The sequence below is a fragment of the Anabrus simplex genome, chromosome 2 (genome assembly GCF_040414725.1).
Source record: "Anabrus simplex isolate iqAnaSimp1 chromosome 2, ASM4041472v1, whole genome shotgun sequence".
Classification (NCBI taxonomy): Eukaryota; Metazoa; Arthropoda; class Insecta; order Orthoptera; family Tettigoniidae; genus Anabrus; species Anabrus simplex.
The window spans coordinates 638,856,503-638,881,052 of record NC_090266.1 but is presented as its reverse complement, the minus strand read 5'-3'; the positions used below and the strand labels follow the sequence as shown (position 1 = coordinate 638,881,052).

At 41.6% G+C, this 24,550-nt stretch overlaps 1 protein-coding gene across 1 annotated transcript in view; it reads right to left on the bottom strand.

Annotated features, from left to right (window-relative positions):
* Positions 1 to 1,052: 1,052 nt before the first annotated feature.
* The window catches only part of Nup188 (nuclear pore complex protein Nup188), a 752,879-nt gene continuing 729,381 nt past the window's right edge, over positions 1,053 to 24,550 (bottom strand). The window contains exon 25 of the mRNA XM_067139287.2: positions 1,053 to 1,552. Within this exon, the coding sequence (XP_066995388.2) occupies positions 1,190 to 1,552 (363 nt within the window). The 3' untranslated portion in view covers positions 1,053 to 1,189. The remainder of the gene's footprint in view (positions 1,553 to 24,550) is intronic.

Sequence of the window (24,550 nt, the reverse complement as noted above, 5' to 3'; positions counted from 1 at the left end):
CTACATTGTATTTACATTAAAGTGAACTCAGGGCAATCGCGCAGGAATCTACACTTCTAGACCATAGCGTAATGCAGTTTTTAATGTCCCAGAGGTTGACCTGTGATGTTGAACTGGTATTGCAAGATACTCAACGGACACAGGACTACATTAAAAATTGTCACTCACATTCATTAGTAAACACCATATAGATGCATAGCCAAAACTGCCCTACTTTGACAAGAAGGGAACACAAAAAGGTCTCCGACAATAAATCTAAGTGAATCTGCAACAAGAAGAGCATACAGTTGATGAGAAATTGGTCTTGCGTTTCCAGTTTGTACAACTTCCAATTCTGACCCACTTGTCCAGTGTGAAAAAAAAAAAAAAGTATTCTACATATTCTGAAACATGTAATACGGTATGCAGTCAAAGGTGAGACAGTAACATTCCAGTTGTGGAAGATACAGAATATTGCTATAGCGTGTAATTTATGACAAGGCAATATATCATTTCTCTATTATTTTTTTTGAGCAGGAGTAACAAAATTATTTTCAAACTACGATGTCATGATCACTGTTTTATAGTTTTAGCGTATTTGAGAGGGTGGTCTAATAATTATGGTACAGACCCCAATTTTTTCAACATAAGGATACATACAGTATTTCACAAAACCTACAATAAATAAAAATACTTTGAAGTAAAATACCTATCCTTTTACTCTTGCGTTTTTCAATAACTATCTCCTGTAGAATAATAAATGATCACTTTGAAATTGGGGTTTATAACCAAAATTTGCACCTTTATTATCAGACCATTGTTATATTATTATCTGGCTTCATGGCATTCGGTCCTTGGGATTCTGGCTTCAGTTCCTGGCCAGGCAAGGGATTTTAATCGTAAATGGGGTTTGTCCTCTGCCCAACATTCCTGCAGCTCATATACCACACACAATATAACTCTCCACCTCAAAAACACGCACTTTCTACAGAAGGGCTGCACCACGCTAGCAATAGCTCACAAAATTAAATTATAGCATATTATTTATACTCAGCACCTTTTACTACAATTAATTTTGATTTAAAAACAGAATTATGTTTATTTAAAACAATTCACTGATATGTTTTGAGTAAGAGACAATAAATCATTCTAATAGAACATTAGCATTTACACAATAGTCTTCACTTTCTTCAGTCTAAGTTTCTAATTTTTAATAAGACTTCACAACAACAAGTCTATGGAAAACTTTAGCCAAGAATAGGATATACTTTTCACTTTCATCATCATCTGACTTTTGTGAATCATTCTTTGGAGTACTTGGAAATGAACTGGGGCATGCTTCAGCAATGTCTTTATTTTCATCCTTTGCTTTCTCATCCATTTGCAAAGGCTTCTTGGCCTCTGGACTTCTACGGAACACCAACACTGGCTTTCTTTCATACATCATTTTATTTCTAGTAGGTTGTAAAAATGGAAGATATTTCTTGCTGGTAAGGTACTGTTGATCAGGGTCGGAAACACTGGCAACCAACTTCTGTCGATAAATTCGTTCAACATACACCCAGAGGAAGGTCTGAAAGTATAACAACAAAATTAACAGCAGAAAGTATCACAATTACAAGTTTATTAAATTTTAAGCAAAGAAGTTGAAAAAACAACAGAAAAGTATGCTGACAGTGATTCCATAGGTGCCACTGAATTAATCTGAAATTAGCTGGTCATATTTTGAAATATTTAGGTTAAGTCAACAAACACATACTGTAGATTCTGAAGGAAAGAGGTCTAGAAACAAACTGTGCCTTAATCCGTACATCTTAGCTTTAACTACTATCAGTAACATGATCTAAAGATAGTTAACTCTACTTTCATAGTATTTAAACCCTATAACAGGACAATAATATAAAACCTGAAGTGTCATCCTCATAGTTTATGACTGTATAAACGCAAATAATCCGTGCACACTAATTTATGAAGGCTAATTTAGAAAATGTTTTTTTTCTGCTTACTGTATATATAGCTTTAAATATTGATACAGTACAAGTCCATTATAGCAAGAATTCGTAATGGCAAAACATTTATTTGCTATAGCAGATTGTCATTATATCCAATTTTTCATTAAAAAAGCATTAAAATCGGCATGAAATTAAACTTAGTTACTTCGAAACTTCTCAAAAGTTTTTGCAGATGAATTCCATACTGCAGCTTACTTGTTAGTTATTTTCTAATTCCTATACTGTGTGAATGCACATGTTCAATTTCATTCTTAAAAATTAAAATAGTATCAATCCTGAGGTTTCTGTGGCAAACATATAATTTTTATTACTCAAACAGCATTACTTAACTTGACTTCAGCGTGCATTTATCACGAACACATACTTCAGGCCACAATAGAGTAATGATCGCCTTTACGCTAAAAATTTATGAGGGAACAAACAGCCTTTCTGAAATTTAAACGGATGTGAGAATATTAACCTAGCCTCTGAAATCAGTGATGTATACTGCCGTATTTGGAGAAGTATCACATTCTTACCTAATTTCAGGACCTAATATTAAAATTAGGATATTGTTAAATTCTATTATTGGCCATGTTATATATGAACTTATTGCAAAAACACGTTCTTCCCTTTCATTCGAGCTTGCATGTTCGCTTGGAGTTGAGAGTCAATCGGTAATGATAGATCATATTCAATATAAACGCAGAAACACTGCAGTGTATAAATGTTGATGGAAAAAATGCACGCAAAATCATTCGTAATAACGGAAGACACTGTAAAAGATTTCTCATTGTAACCAAAGTATATTACACAATTGAATACAGACATTTTCAAGCGGCATAAAAGAAACTGTTGTTACAAGGTTCTCACTATATACTGTTCTTGCTATGGCAGACTTCTTATTCATCTCGCTGGGGCCGATGACCTTCGATGTTAAGCCCCTTAAAACAACAAGCATCATCATCATATTCATCTCGCTACAGGACTATAAACACTGGCAAAAAACTGTTAACAACTATGTGGAAATTCAGAATATTTTCTTCATAATTGGCCGGGAGACTTGCAGTGCTAGTTTTACTTTGGAAACGTAAGTTATTTCATTCAGAAACATGTGTGAGCCATCCGTAACTAACCTTAGAGCTCGTAATTTTTAACCTTCTTGCTTTTGCTATAGCTTTTAACCAATATATTTCACTCCTGACCACATATTTGCATATACTGTTTCTGATTTCTGCAAGCTCCGCTTTTTTGTGTGCAAAATGCACGGAAGTTGCTGCTTGTCCATTCAAGATGAAATTTATTTTCCCCAAACACATACTGCACTCTCGTGCTCACCGTACTTTCTTCTCTCTGCACGATTACTATGGAGTTTATCTATAGCCATGAATGACCTATAACAAGAACTAACACTGGCTATCTCAAACATGTGATATTACTTAAACTAACGACATGTAAATAATGTGATATGTATGCGGCACGCTTCTCAGTTTTGGTGGGAACAAATTTGTCAATATTATGAGCCAAAAAATTACAAACTTTCAGATTTCTCTAAGTCAGGTGTACTGTACCGATCTTGATGCAAATAACACCCGTACCCCAAATTTTGAAAATATGTATAGGGATTATTTGTGCACATACAGTAAATGCTTTAAAATAGGACTAGAAAGCCAAAGCAGAACCTGGACCAAGAGAAATCTTGGCAGTTACCCTATGTGTGGTTTATATTCTTAGTTGTTTTCAATATTACTCAAGATAAATAATGAAATTTAACCTTACATTAATATTGAGGTATCTATAGCAATAACAGATCCAAATTGTTTAAAAACATTATAAACAAGTGATTTTTTTTTCTAGGGGCTTTACGTTGCACCGACACAGATAGGTCTTATGGCAATGATTTATATATAAACAAGTAAAAGAGACTGGCAAATACAGTATGCAATACATGAAGTTACTGTAGAACAATACTTACAGTCAAGAAAGTTCAATATCATAACTGTTTTGTTAACAAATATAATTGATTACACAACAGCATATAGGCATGAAGTAAGATATAGTGAACTTACCCAACTGTTATGTAATTCTCAATACAGACAGACACTAACTAATTCAAGTTATACAGAGAGAGACAGGAACACAAAAAAGAACATAATAAAGCAAACACAATGACACGTCAGTGTGGGAAAAGGGAGCAACAAATAAGGACAAACATGGAAACACATAAGCACAAGGGCAATCACCTCATCCTCACACACTGCAATCTTCAAATTGATAAGGTCTTCCCTCGTCAATCCTAGTTGTTCTGCAACCATTTCTGCTCAGCCCTGACTACCTCATTTCTGAATCAACTCTCACTTTACAGATCTTCAGTCTTGATTTGGGAATTTTAGGTTAAGAAAGCTGGATAAACACAGGAAAAGGGAACACATGTATAAAGATAAATACGATGTTGGTGTGAGTTAAAAAAATAGGAACATGGGACAAACACAGGAGTATGGATCCTAACACGTCAATATAAATAAGAGAAATGAATAAACAGCACTAAAATGAGCTATACACTGTAGAGAGAGACGAGAACATGATAAAGAACACATAATAAGGTAAACACATCGACAGGTCACTTTGCTAGTAGAATAGCTATGCTCTCAAAAAGGAGCAACCACTTCCAACGTGGTGGCTGAGTGTGGAGGCTTGTCAGCGGTGCTGTATCATTTTTGCCTATGTGTGTGTTGCTTGAGATATCATCTCTTATCGGTTCGTGTGGGTACAAGAGAGGAAGGCATTCATGGTTTGGATTTTAGGTTCGTAAAGGGAGTGGTGAGTATGGTTTAGTAAACTTATTACATCTTCCATATACTTGGACTGTATGACACTTACTCTCCATTGGAGTCACAAATGAGTGGGTTGTTCATAACCAACTGAAGACTGTTTGCCCAAATGTATTCAGCATGGCTGAAGCTGTTCTACTGCTGGCACTATCATGTGATATGCAACTGAACCCTTGACTTAAGCAATACATTGATAAGATATCTTTTTGCCCTCTGAAAGTACAAGCAAGTGTCTCATGATAGTGCAAAGTAGGTTATTTTCAGAAATATGGTAGCCATTACTGTGTTACATTATTGTAAATTGCACAGCTTCTCCTATCCATATTTACAGAACCACCAAGTCTCTCGAAGTTAAGCAGGTGTGCCAATTGAAGTTAGCCTCAAAAAGACGTGAAGAAAGTGCTCAGCACTGAGTGACAATTTTACTACAAGTGTGATTGGGGAACTTGTAGAACGCACTGGAAGAGAGAGGGACAAGACAATAAAAGAACTTACAAGGGAACAGCAAAATAATAAAAAAGACACTTTAAAACAATGCCAGATAAGACTGTACTTGACTGCATTTGGTGTGCAAGAAGTCGCAGATGCAGACACTGAAGATACAGGAAGAGTTTCAATATTTAAAAGAAGGGAACGAGAGGCAGAAGCAGAGAAGTACACTGTGACCATATACTATGCTGTTGTGATGGATGAAATAAATTTTTTTTTTCCTAGCTGCTTTACGTCGCACCGACACAGATAGGTCTTATGGCGACGATGGGACAGGAAAGGGCTAGGAGTGGGAAGGAAGCAGCCGTGGCCTTAATTAAGGTACAGCCCCAGCATTTGCCTGGTGTGAAAATGAGAAACCACGCAAAACCATCTTCAGGGCTGCCGACAGTGGAGTTCGAACCCACTATCTCCCGAATACTGGATACTGGCTGCACTTAAGCGACTGCAGCTATCGAGCTCGGTGATGAAATAATCGAGAAAGAGAACAGTTAGAGAAGAATCTGTGAAATCAACATCATCAATTACTTCACAGAAAAGGAAAACAAAGAAGACATGCACAAGTAACTCGACAGATAAAACATATTGTCAGGAGTGAAATTTCATGTGATACAGTGACAAAAAAATATTTCTTCTGGATTTATAGTTGCAAGCTGTACAAGTTTCAAAGCGTTGTTAAAGAAAATATGAGTAGATACATTTCTAAAAAGCATCAGAAGCCTCATCTAGAGCAGAAATGTACCCAGGGGAATAAAAAAGTAATTTACCCATTTTACTGTCTTTCAGTTCTGACATATATTACACATATGTATAATGAAAGAAAATATTAAAGCAAAATTGGAAGTTAAAATGATATTTTTCAGGACGAAAGCAGGAGAAAAAAAAGTGGGACAAATATAGACATAACAGAAGAGGAATTATGACAGGAAAGAACAGAGTTTTAGACTGATAAGGTTCAGACAGAAAGAGTTAAATTCGAAGGACAGAGCGGTTTAGATTATGTAGTGGTAAGCTTGCGTTCGGGTGATAGCGGGCTCGAATTCAACTGTCGGCAGCCCTGAAGATGGTTTTCTGTGGCTTTCCATTTTCCAACCAGGCAAATACTGGGGCCGTACCTTAATGAAGGCCATGGTCACTTCCTTCCTATTCATAGCCCTGTCCTATTCAATCAGCACTGCAAGATCTGTCTGTGTATGTGTGACATAAAACCAATAATATTAAATAAACAAATAAATAAATATATGTATCTACAAAGTATGAACACCTCGATCCTGCCTGTCTGTCTGCAGATATGCCAACCCTCAAAGATGGTTGCCCATAGTGGCATGGTCTTCCGTAGACAAGGGAAGGTTGTGTTCAACCAAATAAAGTGTGAAAAAAACATTCAGATCATATAACACTATTACTGTAACTTTTTGTCATAAAAAAGAGAGTCGAGCGTCTTACGCTGCCCTTCAATGCATCCATACTCTTCACATTTCTTTTTGTTTTTTATTATTTCCATAACATGGACAATCATCACGTTCTCCATGTTTAATTGAAAAATCACATTTGTATGTTCCACGGAAATCATGTTTTGGTGAAATTTCCGATGGTCCTAGGCATGAAAACTCTTCTGTGTACTGCTTTTAGTAATACTGATTCACTGCAAATAGGCTTTCTACAGGATCCATCGGATCTTTATTGTTCTTACATTTACACAAATTATTTTATGTTGTTCTTAACTTTACTGAAATAAATTCTTGTACATGACATAAATTTGCAGCAGAAGCATGCAACGGAAGTAATAATCAGCACAGACAACTCATTACTAAATCAAAGATAAACAGAAATGGAGCAGATATGCTGGGAATTTAAAAGCTGTTACGCCGGCTGTTAAAGATTGCTATTCCGTCTTTTTTCCACGAACTGATTTCTAACACAGAGTCTCCAATGCATGAAACATTTTTTGTCATGTTTGCAGGAGAAATGGAGAATTTATAAACAGCATTTTGATTTTGTGAAATTCGTAATGATTAGTACTGCTCCCTTATCGCCATAGTACACGAGAAAAAATTGTAGAAACTACGGAAAATCCATAGTATTTGGCAATCCTGTGCCTGTGCCTGTGACTGCGAATCTCAAGAACCAATGGATGGATTTTGATGTGGTTTTCACCATTCTATAATGCATTTCTTGAGAAAGGCTCATGTACAGAAACATTCATCCATGACCAAAGGAAGCCAAGCAGTAACAGTTTCAGTGAAGCAAGTCAAAAAATGACCATCTGTGCAACTTTTTTAAAATCTATGCTGGCTAAATCATTAAACATATATCTATACAATGAGGGTAGGTGACCAGGCGACTTGACTGTGAGGTTAAGGGCGTGCAGTGTAAAAATTCTATCAAGAAGTCCACGAGAGCATACTATCGGTAACACTTTGCCCATTCGTAGGGTTTTAATGTTACAGTTGGTAGTACGAAACCAACGCCTAATTTAGAAACAACTTTGTAACTTAATCAATAAATCCTTATTGAAATAAATGGTTTATTTACCTCAAGAAACTAATGTAGATCAAAATGTCATTTACAGTATGTAATTTTCAGCTATAGTTTAGGAGATACTGTCATTTTTTGTGCTACCTCCATTTCGAAATATGGAAATGTAATGATAACGCAAGCACGCCAAAGGAAAAAAACGGTCGTCTGTGCATCGTTTTAGCTTAGCCTGCCTAAACCATTAAGGATACATCTATACTATGAGGGTAAGAACTATTCAGCAAAAGAAGTTATACTAAAGAGTCTGCAACAGCATATACATTGATCAGTCCAAACATTATGACCACCTATCTAATAGCCGGTACGTCCACCTTTGGCACGGTAAACAGTGGCGATGCATCTTGGCATGGAAGCAATGAGACCTTGGTAAGTCGCTGGAGGGAGTTGGCACCACATCTGCTCATACAAGTCACCTAATTCCTGTAAATTCCGGGGAGGAGGGTGATGAGGTATGACACCACGTTCAATCACATCCTAGCTGTGTTTGATGGGGTTAAGATCTGGCGAGTTGGTGGCCCAGCGCATGAATTGCAGCTCACCATTGTGTTCCTCAAACCACTCCATCACACTCCTGGCATTGTGACATGGCACATTATCATGTTGAAAAATGCCACTGCCGTTGGGAAGCATGATTGTCATGAAGGGGTGTACATGGTTTGCAACTGATGTACGATACTTCTCGGCCTTTATGGTGCCTTGCACGAGTTCCACTGGACCCATGGATGCCCACGTAAATGTTCCCCAGAGCATAAATGAGCCGCCGCTACCTTGTTTCCGTCCCGCATTACAGGTGTCAAGGAGCTGTTCCCCTGGAAGATGACGGATTTGCACACTTCCATCCCCATGATGAAGAAGGTATTGGGATTCATCAGACCATGCAACACTCCGTCACTGTGCCAATGTCCACTGAGGATGGTCATGTGCCCATTTGTCATAGTTGCCAATGCCACGGTGTTAACACTGGCATGTGCACGGGTCGTCGGCTGTGGAGGTTCATCCTTAGAAGTGTTCGGTGCACTGCGTGTTCAGGCACCTTTGTACTCTGCCCAGTATTAAAGTCTGATGTTAGTTTCACCACAGTTCGCCGCCTATCCTGTTTTACCAGCCTACCCAGCCTACAACGTCCGACATCTGTAATGAGGGGCGGCCGCCCAACCCCTCGATGTTTGGACGTGGTTTCACCTTGGTTTAGCCACTTGTTGAAGACACTCACCACTGTACTCCTCGAACACCCGACAAGTCATGAAGTTTTCAAAATGCTCCTGCCGAGCCTCCGGGCCATCAAAATCTGGCCTCGGTCAAACTCAGATAGATCGCGCACCTTTCCCATTCTACACACAGACAGCATGCTCACTGATACTACATGTACCATGCGCATGTCTGACTAGCAGTCATTCCTCGTCAGATGACACTGCTATCGCCTGGACGTGGTTATATCGATAGTAGGTAGGTGACCGGGCGAGTTGGCTGTGCGGTTAATGGTGCGCAGCTGTCAGCTGACATCTGGGAGATGGTGGGTTCGAACCCCACTGTCCGCAGCCCTGAAGATGGTTTTCCGTGGTTTCCCATTTGCAGTAAAAAAATATAAAATTTAAGATCAACCTTTTTATATTAATCAGTTAACCCTTATCAAAATAATTGCACAGGCTACACAGTACAGTTGAAGAGGGGAGAGGGAAATGTGTATGGAGTTCTATTGTTAATTTCATGCACATCGGCTTTGTTAAATTTAGTCTATGAACATGCTATGATACAGTAATTAATTGTTTTCCAGTGATTTTGTTTTTGCTATCTATATAAAATCTAAGATAACCTATCACCGTGAGACGGAAAGCAAATATAGGTCATTGCATTTGAAAAAAAAAAAAAAAGGGGGCATTCATCATGTAACAATGAAAATGACAACAAATACATTCTCGATTGGCATAAGACAAAGAAAGAATGACTACACAAAAACCTTTCTCCAAATTAACTACCAAGGTCCAAGTAGTCAATAGTGAAGAAGTTGTTCATTACCTTACAGAAATTCTAAATTCTTTGCATCATTCCAGCTTGCCACCACAGAAAATGATCTTGAAAGCGAGAGTGCCAAATATACTGTTACGTAACCTACAAGGGCCAAAGTTATGCAATGGGATGTGACTGGTAGTGAAAGTTTTGAAAGAAATGGTCTTAAAACCGAGAATCCCTACGATTCCTTGAGATTTGCCTTTTGATTTCAAATGAGTGTGCTCTGGCATGACAATAAACAAAGCACAGGGTCAGACACTTGGCGTGGCTAGGGTTGATTGTGGAGAATGCTTTTCTCAGGGACAGCTTTATGTATCCCTTCCGCACGTTACATCAAAAGAAAATCTTAGATTGTTCACTACTGGAGGAAAAACAATTTCGTACACAAGGAAACCTTACAAGTCCTCTGTTAAAAGTAGCCTAACACATTAAATTCATAACTTATCTCATGCGAAGCCAATGCGGGTATCTAGTAAATAAATACATTTTAAAAAACATCGTAATGAAATGTAAAGAGACAGGAAATAAGGGACTAGAACAACAATTCTCCAGCAAACTGAATATTTGGCATTCACAACAGAGGTGGGTGTCTGAATGGCCCACAGCAGACAACTAGTGCACTCTTGAGCTGTGCTGGCTCCAGCACAAGACCTGTAGCTCAAATCCCAGCTAACAGAACAAGACTAGCAAGATCACCATAGCTCAATGGTAAAGCAGCATAAGAAAAATTCAAAGGTTGAGGGTTCAGGTCCCACAAATGCCTGGCTGGCTGTTTTTGTGTGGTATTTAACATCTCTTAGGGATGTAATCATCATCATCATCATCATTGTCCCACTCCAGTCACCCGGGTGTGTTTAACAAGCCTCCTGCACTCCTTTCTCTCTTTCCACTTTTCCTGCTCCATTACCTCTGCTACATCCAATCCAGCTTCTCTAATGTCCTTCCAAATCTGATCCATCCACCTTCTTCTCTGTCTTCCAACTGGTCTCTTTCCGTTAACTTCTCTTCTCTCGATAGGACTTAATAAGCTGTAGGTCTATTCGAGGTACAATGCAGTTATGAAATTCGAATGGCTTACAGCAGTTGTGCTGGCCACAGTGCCAGACCTACTGCTCAAAGCAATGGCAAGACCATCATAGCTCAAAGGTTGTGGGTTCTGTTCCGGTACCTTGTTGGTCATTCTTTTCCCGTACTTGTCGTGGGGGGAGAAACTATCTCGTGACTGACATCCTCAGTCGCATGTGCCAGCTGCGTTACGCTATTGCCATGCTTTCTCTCTCTGAATTAGTCTCCAGCAGCCGAATGCCCAGATCTTCGTCTTCCACATCACCGGTTTCAGTCTCCATATTACAAGATACGGAAGAGCTTGAGCTGTCACTATCGACTGAAATAATAACATTATCAATTGCTTCTTCTAACAGTCCTCTTCCTCCTTTCCAAGCATTATTTATTTAAGCTTTAGTGTGACGCACTACTTTCTCTCAAGTTCTCACTACCAACTTCAATCACTCCTTCAATAAATAATCTAACCCTGGACTTCTGCTAATGTCTTGTTATGACAGCTAACTTACCTCTTTATCTGTGCTTGTATTAACCCTCCGTTAGGTGCATGGGCTATAGGTGTAGACAGGCCTATTTTGTTTTCGTCCCTACTTCTAGGCTCGCTGGCGGTGGAGGGGGAGACTATCATTAACTTTCTTTGTCATGCTATTCTCGGGATTTAGTGTGCGCTGGCACTGCTTACTGAAGTAGTCCTTCTGCAATTTCGCTTCAAAGTTGACTTGGCTACAACTATAACCCACGCGCCTATCAGTGTTATGGTCAGCAGTGATTGCGTCCAAGTGATATCTACTGGTTTTAGTAATAATAATGTTATTGGCTTTAAGTCCCACTAACTACTTTAACAGATTTTGGAGACGCCGAGGTGCCAGAATTTAGCCCAACAGGAGTTCTTTTTCATGCCAGTAAATCTACCGACATGAGGCTGACGTATTTTAGCACCTTCAAATACTACCGGACTGAGCCAGGATCGAACCAGAAGGCCAGTGCCTCAATCGTCTGAGCCACTCAGTCCGGCTACTGGTTTTAGTGATGAATCTTGTATTGTGAAATGGTTGGATGAGGACTGTGAACTAGAATCGGAGGTGGATGGTGATAGTGATGAAGGGGAGGAGGATCACATGACAGAGGATATCCACAACTCTGACACAGACAGAATTATAGATGACAAAGCAAATGCGATGGAGGATTCTGAAGATGTGACTTCCGAAGAAGAGGAACATCACACCAATATAAATGGACCGTTATTGGACATTATAAATTTTCCAGGTAACTCATTCCTGGTTGCCAGCGTTTTGCCCCCGTGTGCTAAGTTGGGTTCATCAGTTGGTACCTAGCACACCCACCCAGACGCATGGCTAGTGCATACCGTGGAGGCCACTGTGTAGGCTACTTGGAGCCACCGGCAGTGCCAATGCACTATGAGACACTGTCTCATTACCAAAAATTGATGCCTGCTTGGCCATCAGAAGAGGAACATGTGCGAGGCAACAGGTTTTACTATGGAAAAGATAGTTTTAGGTGGAGAAAGGACAATGTGGCCCCCAATGTTCGTACTTGAGCACACAACATTGTTATGCACTTTCCAGAGCCGAAGGGGAGTGCTAGGAATGCCAGTCAGAGCTTGAATGTTTTTAAATTTTTACAATGCCAATATTGTGAAAACGATTACTACCTACACAAATATTTATATTGAGGAGGTGAAGAAGAAATTTGTGCATGAGAGAGACACAAGACTTACCAATGAGACTAAAAGTTGTGCGATCAATGGAATTTTATTGCTCACTGGAGTAAACCGAAGAAATAACAATCAAGTATGGGAAAATTCCTGTGAATCTGGAGTGGAATCATTTTATCTTGCTAAGGGCGAAAAAAGATTCCATTTTCTCTTGTGTTGCCTTAGGTTCGACAATATAATACGCGAACGGGCAATGCGCCGAGAATTGAGGCGATTTGCACCAATCCAGGAAATATTTGAGATGTTCGTACAAAATTTTCAACATTCATTTTCACCCAGTGAGTATTGTACTATCAATGAACAGTTGGTTGAATTCAGGGGTAAGTGTCCGTTCAAAGTGTACATGCCCACCAAACCAGCTAAATATGGAGTAAAAATTTTATCTTTGGTTTGTTCAAACAGTACTTATACTGCGAATTGAGAGGTGTACAATGGAAAACAGCCAGTCCCTTACAAATGTCAAACTCGGCTGCTGACATCGTTCTGAGGATCGTCTAGCGCATTCAAGGTATGAGCCAGAATGTGACAGGGAACAACTGGTTCACTTTCATTCCTTCGACAGAAAAATTGTTCACTGAAAAGAAGCTGAAGTACTTGAGGACAATTCGCAAGAACAAAAGACTGATTCCAAAAGAGTTTCAGCCAAATACTAATCATAAAGAACATTCCTCCCTGTTTGGGTTTCATGAAGACATGACTTGTGTGTCTTACTGTCCCAAAAAACAGGAAGGCAGTGTTGGTGCTGTCGTCAATGCACCATGGCAAAGAGATTGATATTTAAACAGGTGATCAAGAAAATCCTCTCTGCCATGGTTATATGCCATTATCACACTAAGGTTGGAGTGGACGTTTTAGACCAGATGAGTGCCAAATATGGCATTGCCCGCTGCACCAAACGGTGCCTGATGGTGTTTTTTGATCTTGTGAACATTAGTGCCATCAATGCTTCAAGAGTGCACACTGCAAATCATAACTACCAGCTTACACAAAGGCGAAAGTTTCTGGAGACTGTTGCATGGGAATTTATGAAGCCTCAGATCGCCAAACGTGCTGTACTACCAATGATTCTTGCTCCCCTCAGACGGCGAGCTAAGGATCATTAATGAATTATGGGCAAACCACCTGCACTTCAGATCCAAGACAACAAAGTATGATGGTGCGTCCTCTGTGGATGTGGGAAAGACAGGTCAACAAGAAAGATTTGTGTGTGTTGCAGCAGAAAGGTGTGCCCTCAACATTCAGCGCTGATGTGTCGGGAGTGCATCGATGAGTGACTATTCACAAATTGAAAATGAACAGCTTCTGTGTAGAATTGGTAGCAGTGAATTTTGATTAATTTTGCGCACAAGAGACCTCTAACATGATACATAAGGCATGAGGAAAGTGCACTTATTTTTAGTTTGTTTTATATTAAAATTTAATTTGGTTTTAAAAGTGAACTTAATTCTCTAAAAATATGAAAATGTTAATTATTTTCTTTATTTCAACAATGGAAATACGATAACAATACTGTTTTATTGTTTGGAATGTTATGTGGGCTATTTCCATCATGCAAACCTTTTGGCGCTAAAGGCGGTTTCCCATATTATTGTTGTCTGTGTGGTGTGGAGTAGTTTGTAAAATCATTTAAATTTTCATCAATATTAATTTTAATACATCTATCTACAAAATATATGAGTTTGATGATGCAATCATAATGATGAAATCCAGAGCCCAGAACTTCGATTAAATTTGAATCACACCAAAATTGAAAATACATCACTTTGGTTTATTTAATTTGAATAATTTTCAATGGATGAAAAATTTTAAATTTTGTAATAGCAATATTCAGAATAGACCAAAGATCGATATAAAATATGTTTCTAAATTTTAAGCTTGAAGGATAATTAAATACAGTTGAAATATATTGTGGGCTATAATATACAAAACATGGCGTGCCTGATGGAGGGTTAACTATGAGGTTGAAGCAGTAGAGGTCAAGAGGCAAATGAATCACGCAATATTATCAATAATAAAAACAGGTAATTGGGGATTATGAATATGTATTAATTACTTCAATTCAGCTGTCCACAGACTGTTTTGGTTCCGTCATCCTTTAACGTTGTGGAACTTGAAAAATGAGACTTCGCAGCCAGGCCAACATTTGGGATTTCCACGAAGCCGTGCTCTTTTCTTTTCTTTTCTTTTATTACAATCTGCTTTACATCACACTGACAGAGATAGGTCTTATAGCGACAATGGGATTGGAAAGGGCTAGAAGTGGGAAGGAACGACCGTGACCTTAATTAAGGTACAGCCCCAGCATTTGCCTGGTGTGAAAATGGGAAACCAAAGGAAACCATCTTCAGGGCTGCCAACAGTGGGGTTCGAACCCACTATCTCCCATATGCAAGCTGACAGCTATGTGACCCAAACTGAAGCCATGCTAGGAGGTTTATCATGTACAATGGAATGGTATGGGGCATTGTCCATAATTATGATGGGAGGCTCTATTAAATTAGGAATTAAGGAGTCTTCAAACCATTCTTAGTAAAGAGTACAGTCAATTTCAATACGGTAGTCATATGTGCATTTCAATTTAAATAGAAATAAGTACTTTTGAGCAAACCCAACTGAAGAGCACACATCACACATAGTAGACCTCTCTCCTTTTCCTAATTTACTCTGCACTGATCACTCAGCACTGTGATCTGTCCATCACATCTTAAGACGTATTGATGTAGGTTTCATCTAGCCAGATAACGTCAACGTCCACTGATCTGGTATCTCTTAAAAAAATCTGCATCTGTGAGCGACATTTTCTACATAAGAAATGTTCTATTTGGGTTTGACTTTCAATCAAAACAAGGATTCTTCTGCATGTGTCTCGGCGAGAAAGGGGCACCATGGAAGAGTTCCACATTTTAAAGTGAAACAACAAACTTCACTGTTGGATACTCCTTCGATTTGTAATTAGCCATAAAAGTGACAGCCAATTGCTTCCTTCTGAAATATATTGTAATGGTTATAGCGACCGCCATGCCAACTTGCTACGGGCCGAGCTCGTCACCCATCGCCCCACCCCCTTTACCCTCGACCGTGCCAATTGCGAGCAACACTTAAGCGCTGGGCCCGCCCTTCTCTCTTCTATCCGTGGTCTCGCCGCATGGCACGACGGAAATTACTCGTCTATTAATCTGGAGTATTCCATCTCGTGAGGTTCCTGGATCCATCGAGCATCCGGACGATTCTGGAAGGGCCAGCGCAGGTATATAAGAGAGGAACGACCTGCCTGCAGTCAGTGAGAGTTAGACAGAGAGTGAGTGAGAGTTAGACGGAGTGAGTGAGTGAGTGAGAGCGAGATTGAGTTCACTGGTGTGAGTTAGCGAAGAGCGCAGTCAGTGATAGCCTGGCTGAGATGTCAGCCTGATGGAGTGTCTGCCTGTTGGAGCCGAGGACTCGTTCCTGTTTCCCTGATGTCGTGTGTGTGAGTCCCTTGAGGCCGGCTTCTGGAGAAGAACTTTGGGTGTTCTGGAGCAGCACAAAAGGAACACTGGGTGCCGACGTGTGCAGACTGCGATACTATCCCGACCTGCGAGACTGACGTGTAGGCTGTGGACCGTGACAGCGCTAACGAGTGTGACTGAGTGGCTGAGTGAGTGTAGTGTAAATAATCAATGACTCTGTGGGTGTGTGTGTCATTGTAGATGGAACATAAGAGAAACTAAGAGAGAGAGCGCGTGAACCGTGTAAGTGTGTAACCGTGTACGTGTGTAAGTTGTAAGCTCGGCTATCGTCTGTGTGCGTGTGTAAATCTGTAATTGTAGTGCTTAGTTAATGAATCTTAGAAATAGGACGTTACCAGGTTCTGTACTCATTTATTTACTTATTTACCCCACCAACACGTTACAATATCTACGTTTGTCACCTGTTGCATAGAAGTCCTGTTCTTTCCTGAAGTCAATATCACTGAAGAACAATGTTTTTCCTCTTATACTCTTCTTTACAAATATTTACAGCTATGTTCTTGTGTAAGTTAAGTGCAGTAGCTGTTCTATCAAGAACTTTACTAAGTGGAATAAGAGGTCCACCATTAGCCTTTTCCTTTTCAAGGGAGCTCCAAACAGTGCACATCAATTTGTGAGCTTGGATTTGAAGAGTGATAGCATTACCAAGCTTGCATTTTTTTCTTTTTTTTCTGTAAACAATACATTTGATACAATAACCTACTTGAATAAACCATAAATGAAATAAGTAGTTAAACACCAGAACATGCGTGAAATATGAGAACAGCTTAGTAGAAAACTGATCTTGCTGCTCAGTATACTAAACACAATAAAAATCACAAACTGACTGCTGTAAGCACTAGTCACTAGCATAGGAACTGTATAACAGGGATAACGCTGAACAACATAATCTCTTCACAAGATGGCTGAAACCAAATGCTATTGATCAACAGAAAGACGAGCCCATAAACACATCACCCTAGGTGATATCAACCCACCCTCTGTAAATCACAAAGCAAAATCTCCCTCTGTCACATTTCTTTTTTTGCTAGTGGCTTTAGACCGCACCGACACAGATAGGTCGTATGGCGATGATGGGATACGAAAGGGCTAGGAGTTGGAAGGAAGCGGCTGTGGCCTTAATTAAGGTACAGCCCCAGAATTTGCCTGGTGTGAAAATGGGAAACCACGGAAAAACATCTTCAGGGCTGCTGGCAGTGGGATTTGAACCCACTATCTCCCGGACCCAAGCTCGTAGCCGGTGACATTACTTACGCATGTACTATATATGTACACTGACTGACAGAGCAAATGCAACACCAAGGAGGAGTGGTTCGAAAGGGATGAAAGTTGGGGAAAAAACAGAGTCGGCACGGAAGAATAATTGATGTTTATTTCAAACCGATATGCACGTTACACAATGCGCACGGCATCAACTCAGTAGGATGTAGGACCACTGCGAGCGGCGATGCACGCAGAAACACGTCGAGGTACAGAGTCAATAAGAGTGCGGATGGTGTCCTGAGGGATGGTTCTCCATTCTCTGTCAACCATTTGCCACAGTTGGTCGTCCGTACGAGGCTGGGGCAGAGTTTGCAAACGGCGTCCAACGAGATCCCACACGTGTTCGATTGGTGAGAGATCCGGAGAGTACGCTGGCCACGGAAGCATCTGTACACCTCGTAGAGCCTGTTGGGAGATGCGAGCAGTGTGTGGGCGGGCATTATCCTGCTGAAACAGAGCATTGGGCAGCCCCTGAAGGTACGGGAGTGTCACCGGCCGCAGCACATGCTGCACGTAGCGGTGGGCATTTAACGTGCCTTGAATATGCACTAGAGGTGACGTGGAATCATACGCAATAGCGCCCCAAACCATGATGCCGCGTTGTCTAGCGGTAGGGCGCTCCACAGTTACTGCCGGATTTGACCTTTCTCCACGCCGACGCCACACTCGTCTGCGGTGACTATCACTGACAGAACATAAGCGTGACTCATCGGAGAACACGACGTTCCGCCATTCCCTCATCCAAGTCGCTCTAGCCCGGCACCATGCCAGGCGTGCACGTCTATGCTGTGGAGTCAATGGTAGTCTTCTGAGCGGACGCCGGGAGTGCAGGCCTCCTTCAACCAATCGACGGGAAATTGTTCTGGTCGATATTGGAACAGCCAGGGTGTCTTGCACATGCTGAAGAATGGCGGTTGACGTGGCGTGCGGGGCTGCCACCGCTTGGCGGCGGATGCGCCAATCCTCGCGTGCTGACGTCACTCGGGCTGCGCCTGGACCCCTCGCACGTGCCACATGTCCCTGCGCCAACCATCTTTGCCACAGGCGCTGCACCGTGGACACATCCCTATGGGTATCGGCTGCGATTTGACGAAGCGACCAACCTGCCCTTCTCAGCCCGATCACCATACCCCTCGTAAAGTCGTCTGTCTGCTGGAAATGCCACCGTTGACGGCGGCCTGGCATTCTTAGCTATACACGTGTCCTGTGGCACACGACAACACGTTCTACAATGACTGTCGGATGAGAAATCACGGTACGAAGTGGGCCATTCGCCAACGCCGTGTCCCATTTATCGTTCGCTACGTGCGCAGCACAGCGGCGCAATTTCACATCATGAGCATACCTCAGTGACGTCAGTCTACCCTGCAATTGGCATAAAGTTCTGACCACTCCTTCTTGGTGTTGCATTTGCTCTGTCAGTCAGTGTATGAGATGATCTAATAAGCTGAAAATCTATTTGAGGATATCCTTCAGCAAGCTACCCCCATTAGCACAGTACAATAGTTTATAATCTTTGACAGTGGGTCAACTGTAAACAAATAGTGTGCTCTATCCATACTTCAGTAAATATCACATGCATGATGGTTCAACCAAGGAAATAGCAGTATTCCACGTATATCCAGTCAGTATATGTTTCACCTAAGAGTTAAAAGTGTAAATATCTCATGCTAAGTACATCTTACACAATATATTTCACCCATCTTACAGTGGAACCTCGATTTTATCTGTTCTTGGAAAAAAGTTTTTTTATCGATTATTTGTTTAGATGACGTAGGACCGTGAGCATCCTAATTGAATCATATCTTAAAAATCCTACATTATTTGTTCCTTGAATACACTATTTCCTGCATCAACCATCAAGAAATTTTGGTCTCATCAATGCTAAATCCTTGACAAAACGTTTTTCAAGACGGGCAGAATAGAATATACCTAATGCATATGAGAACTACAATATTATTTCCGGTGACCAAATAACAAGGACAGCTACATTTTACCTACAGATCTTTGCTTTAACATCCTGTCACCATGGTAATTAGAGCAAATACCGGAAAAGCGATCGGCGGTGAACTTGCTTAAGGGACTATGAACATATCGCATATGACCGGTATTGTTTAGGGGAACCATTTAAGTCATAAAGCAAAGTGACTGCAACAGTTGAAAGGAGACAGCACGTTCTGACAGTACTACCAAATATTCACACCAGTAAAATGTCTATGTTATGTCCATGGTTATGTGTTTACTTTTGACAGACTTTTTTTTACGACTCTATTCACCAAGCAGATTTTTCGGCGCTTATCTCAGGCCTGGTTTCCTCAACAAATGTTTACTGCTCTTAAGTAGACCTAACACACAATTTAGCAAAATGACAGTCTCATCAAAAATTGTTAACACTAACATAGTGTTACTACTTGTGTTAAATTAAAATGTCACCAGCCCTGTGTTAAACTGCTTTAACAGCTACTAAAATTTAAAAATTGCAGCATCTAAGAGATGTAAGTTTGAAGCTTTACTGCTGTATGAAAACGATCTATAAACTGAAGAAGGCGAAGGACAGCACATACTAAGAAAAACCTGCTTTCTAGAGTTGCTGGAAAACTATTTTCTACAAAGATACCTAATTACCAAAGCCATAATAAAAAAGGTAGCAGAAGAAATTGAAAACAGCCTAGTTTCGAGTTTCACACATACAGAAACCGATCAGTTTCTTATAGTTCGCATGTGCTATGTTATGCTTCAGACTCTTTTCATGTAATTGCAGGCGACTATGTTCATGAGTGCAAGACAAGAGTGTGTAGAGTAAATGGGAAAAAAAATTCTGCTGCCACTGCAGTATGCCAAGGCATTACATTATTTTTCCCACAGTAAAATAATGCCCGAGAATCATTCAAGATATATCAATTATCATATTTTCCAGGTGTTGTAGGATCCTTAGATTGCACTTTTATAGGCTTAATAATATGTTGAATGTTGTGATATAACAGTCCGTTCTTTTTTAATTTTTCAAGCGTACTTTCAAACTTTGAAATTAAATCTGTAATAACGTGTGTCTTGCATACATTCTAATAACGCTTTTGTTGCCTCTTACTGTACATGTTTATGTCTTAGCGGCCTCTGGTAACCATAACCTATAATAATGTCAACCATGTGTGACAAAATACAATTCCAATATACCATTCTGAGCGCTCTAAGTAAAGAAACAAAAGATGCTCACTGCCAAACACGTTCAGAAACCTCATGGAAACTTGCTAATTTGTCTTTAACAATTGTTTCATAACAAATGTTGGAAATGTGTTTGTGAAACAGGAAAATTAACCAGTGTTAAAGTAATGAAAATTTGTTAGTTAACATTTGTTAAGTAAAATTTAACATAGAGTTGAAAAAACCAGCCCTTGGGGTGCTAGTCACTGGGCTTTCAGACAGAAGTCAAATTTGCTCCTTCCTAACAAGAGTTTGGTATTTTAATATAGTCTGATATTTTGCTGCTGTGGTTAGTCATGGCTCAATTCTGAACAAGAGGAGGAAAGTCTTTACAAAATACAGTTTCTCTGCACTGTTACTCATTTTGACAGGTTTACCTAAGGTGAACCTTTCAAAGCTGCTGCAGTTTTCATTGATGTACTCAATTGTGTTCTACTGAGCTAAACAGACACTGCACCTTACATATTATATAAAGCGTTGAGAGGTCTTGGGATATTACCTAATTGGCCCGAACATAAGAAAGGGATTTTTGAATTTTCGTTAAAATGTCCTTATAAAAACCACAATTATTTTACTGTACAGTATATGAACAATCTAACATTTAGGAAGTTTGTATCATTTATACTTGTACTGGCTTCTGCAGAGTGTGTTTCAATGTGCTTCACAGCTGAGCTGAAGGTCATGAATAAACCAACATTTCAGTGTTGATTAATATTTCTTCCCAATTTCTGGTCTGTGATTAGCGACGAGCAGAATCTAATATAATGCATTTGAGAACTTTTGAAAATCGATACTTGCATTCAAAACCACATTCATGATTACAGTAGAGTAAGCCTAAAGATATTCTATGAAGTACAAGGCTTACTAAATATACCACTGACCATGTAATTGCAGGCAACTATGTTCATACATGCCTTACAACTGTGATAGTACATATATCACACCCCCGAATTATATGTAGAAGTTATAGATATTATTGTCAGTATTCGAGTTGTTATTATTATTATTATTATTATTATTATTATTATTATTATTATTATTATTATTATCATCTGTATTTTATTTGTATATTTTGCCATTTATATTGGTAAGCTGGAAGATATCCACATATGTAGGTATGAGTAATTTGTTTTGCACAAGTGGGAAAACATTGCTTTAATAACTCTGGTAATTTGAATGAGTCATATGGCTGCCCCAGTGTTTGTTGTGATGTACTTGTGTCAGGAAATTCCATTAGTCATGTATATATCCCAGCCTGATGAGATGAGCTTGTTGTTGTACCAGGGAAATTCGATGATTCATGTAAAACTCCCGAGTGTTTGTTTATCTCTTGGAAGCAAGGAGAAGTTCAGGGCTTGGTCTTGACTTGAGATCACTCACGATTGGCTGGCAAGCACCAATCCAGACGTATCATCTGAGAGGAGGGGGATGTTGATGTCTATAAAGGTTGATCATACGGCGGCAACCATGAAAAGGACGAGGTGACTGCCGAAGTGAAAGGACGTACGTGCCTCTCGCTGCGCTCTCTCTCTCCTTGCCAGGCGCTCAGTACTTCTAGTGCTAACCAGGCAGCTGTACTTATTAGTACGACTTCGGAAGAGCATTTGTCTGAGCTGAGCACTTCTCAGTGCTCGCACTTTCTCTTTCAGAGTTTGTTACAAGAGGGCCAGGATGGACAACCAGGCGGATACGATGACGACCCAGGAACGGGCGGTGGCGATCGGGCACTTGCTCCGAGATCTCTTCACCGGCATGACACCGACACTGGAGAGCAACACGGAGCCGCAGACGCTGGAACCTGTGCCGGAGACCCCGGCACCCGAGCCGGAGATCGAGGTGGAGACGGAGCCTTATAGGGACGGGTGTGACCCCCCTAACGGCTTCTTCTTCTCCGAAGGCTACACCGACCCGGCGCACGAAGCGCTGCTCGTGTACTACAGGCCGGGGCGCCCTGTAACTTCTGAACGGGGCCTCGTCCTGGACAGAATGCGGCGCCCTCGCCGAGGAGGCAGGATCATGGCCGTCGAGAGCTTCCTACCAGGAGGCCTCATTATCCGGCATCACGACCAGGAGCGGATGCGCGACGCTGAGAGGGAGCTTTCTTCTCTGTTCCAGGTCATCCGTCAACCAGGGAGGGACGGAGTGCCAGGGATGAACGCCGGCGCAGTCAGGGCCGCGACGGAGACCAGGGAGATGCCGAGGAGGCTAAGGAATAGGGCGGTTAACACCGACCTAGTCCTGGCCACCCAGCCGGCGACCAGCGACGCCACCACGGAGGTGGGGCATGATGCCCTCTGGCGCCGCGACTGTGCGACTTCAGTGGAGGAGGACGCCCACTGGCGTTCTGAGGCTGCTGTCCAGGCCCAGCCTGCCAGCACGTCAATCGAGCTGCAGACCTCGATGTGCGCCCCACAGGACAGAGAACGCAGTCAAGCGTTAGCACCGACCGACGCCGCCGCCGCCGCCAGCCAGGAGAAGGAAGAAGACGGCGACGCAGCGGAGCCATCAGCTACCCTGGGGTCACCAGGCCAAGGCCTCTTCCCCTGCCGAGAAGACACGCCCGGGTAGAAGAAGAAGAAGACGACGCCGGACCACGAAGCAGAAGGCGACGCCGGCCCACCAGGAGAGGGCCGCCCAGCCGCAACCCAAGACTGCTCCCAGGACAGCAGTCAACCGAGGAGCCAATCAGGAGAGGACCTCAGCGGGTAGCGACAGTCAGGTGAGAGTAAAACGTCCCCCTCAGCAGCTCTTGCAGTGTTTCCGCTGTCTGAGGTGGGGCCACCGCCAAGTTAGCTGTGGACTCCAAGTGAAGTGCAACCGCTGTGGTGGTATCACCACTACACGGCCTGCGCAACACTTACGGAGGCGCCGGTGTGCGCCAATTGCGCGGGGGGCCACCCGGCCTCCCACCGCAGTTGCCCAGTCTATAGGGCCATGGCGCGGGCAGAGAGGAGGGAGGCCCGGTGCCATGACCCACCCCATTCCAGGAGGCCCCCGCCTCGGCGGGCTTGGCCTCATTCTCCGGGATCGGAGACTGGGTACGAGGTACCCCAAGGAAGTGGAGTCGTGCGACAGGCCCTAGTGGTACTCGACGCATGGCTCCGCAGCCGGCAAGGACCGTGCTAGTCCCAGCAGTGTCCAGACGGACTGATCCCCAGGCGATGGAATGGCGAGGAATTGGTTTATGTTTTGTGCATGTTACCTGTTCCTAACTAACACAACCTCTGGTCTTTTTACAGCCCACATCCTTGCATGTGCTATCAAAAGATGTCAGGTTTTACATGTAGGCTCTTTCTTCTTTCTACCTATGTGGTTTTTCCCTGACCCTTCAATACCATACCTTAACACTATCCAACCAACACAAACTTTGTCGTGGTAGCGAGTCTGACTCGGAAACCAGCAGATACTCCTTGTATCACTTCCCACTCCTCCCTGCTATCTCTTTCTTCTTCTTAGAAATAATAGCATGTCGGAGACCATGTAGATTGAGTCGTTGGTCACGCGGGGGGAGCGGGCTTCGGGGGCCCCCCCGAAAAAAAAAAAAAAAAAAAAAAAAGCAACCATGAACATTGTAAGGGACATTGTAAGGAACATTGTAAGGGTGATTGTAAAGGAACGAGAAGGAAGATAACTACAACTACAACTGACGCACTGTACGGGAAGGAAGTGGTGCTGATACACGGTACTGGAATGACACGGCTGCAATGGACTGGACTTCAAACGTTCGTGGAGTGTAGTCTTGTTATGTTCGTGGAAAGTGGCTGATTGTGGAGAGTGCTTGCGCAGTAAGTATTGTAGCATTGGTGGCGGCCTAGCATTATATGTTGGTGAAAGCTATCTCAGACTTTCCATAATTTATATTGAGGATCGACAGACGTGTGTATAAATCTTTACAACAAGTGTTAAAATATGTGAACACAGTAGTACAAGGTACAGTATCTGTGT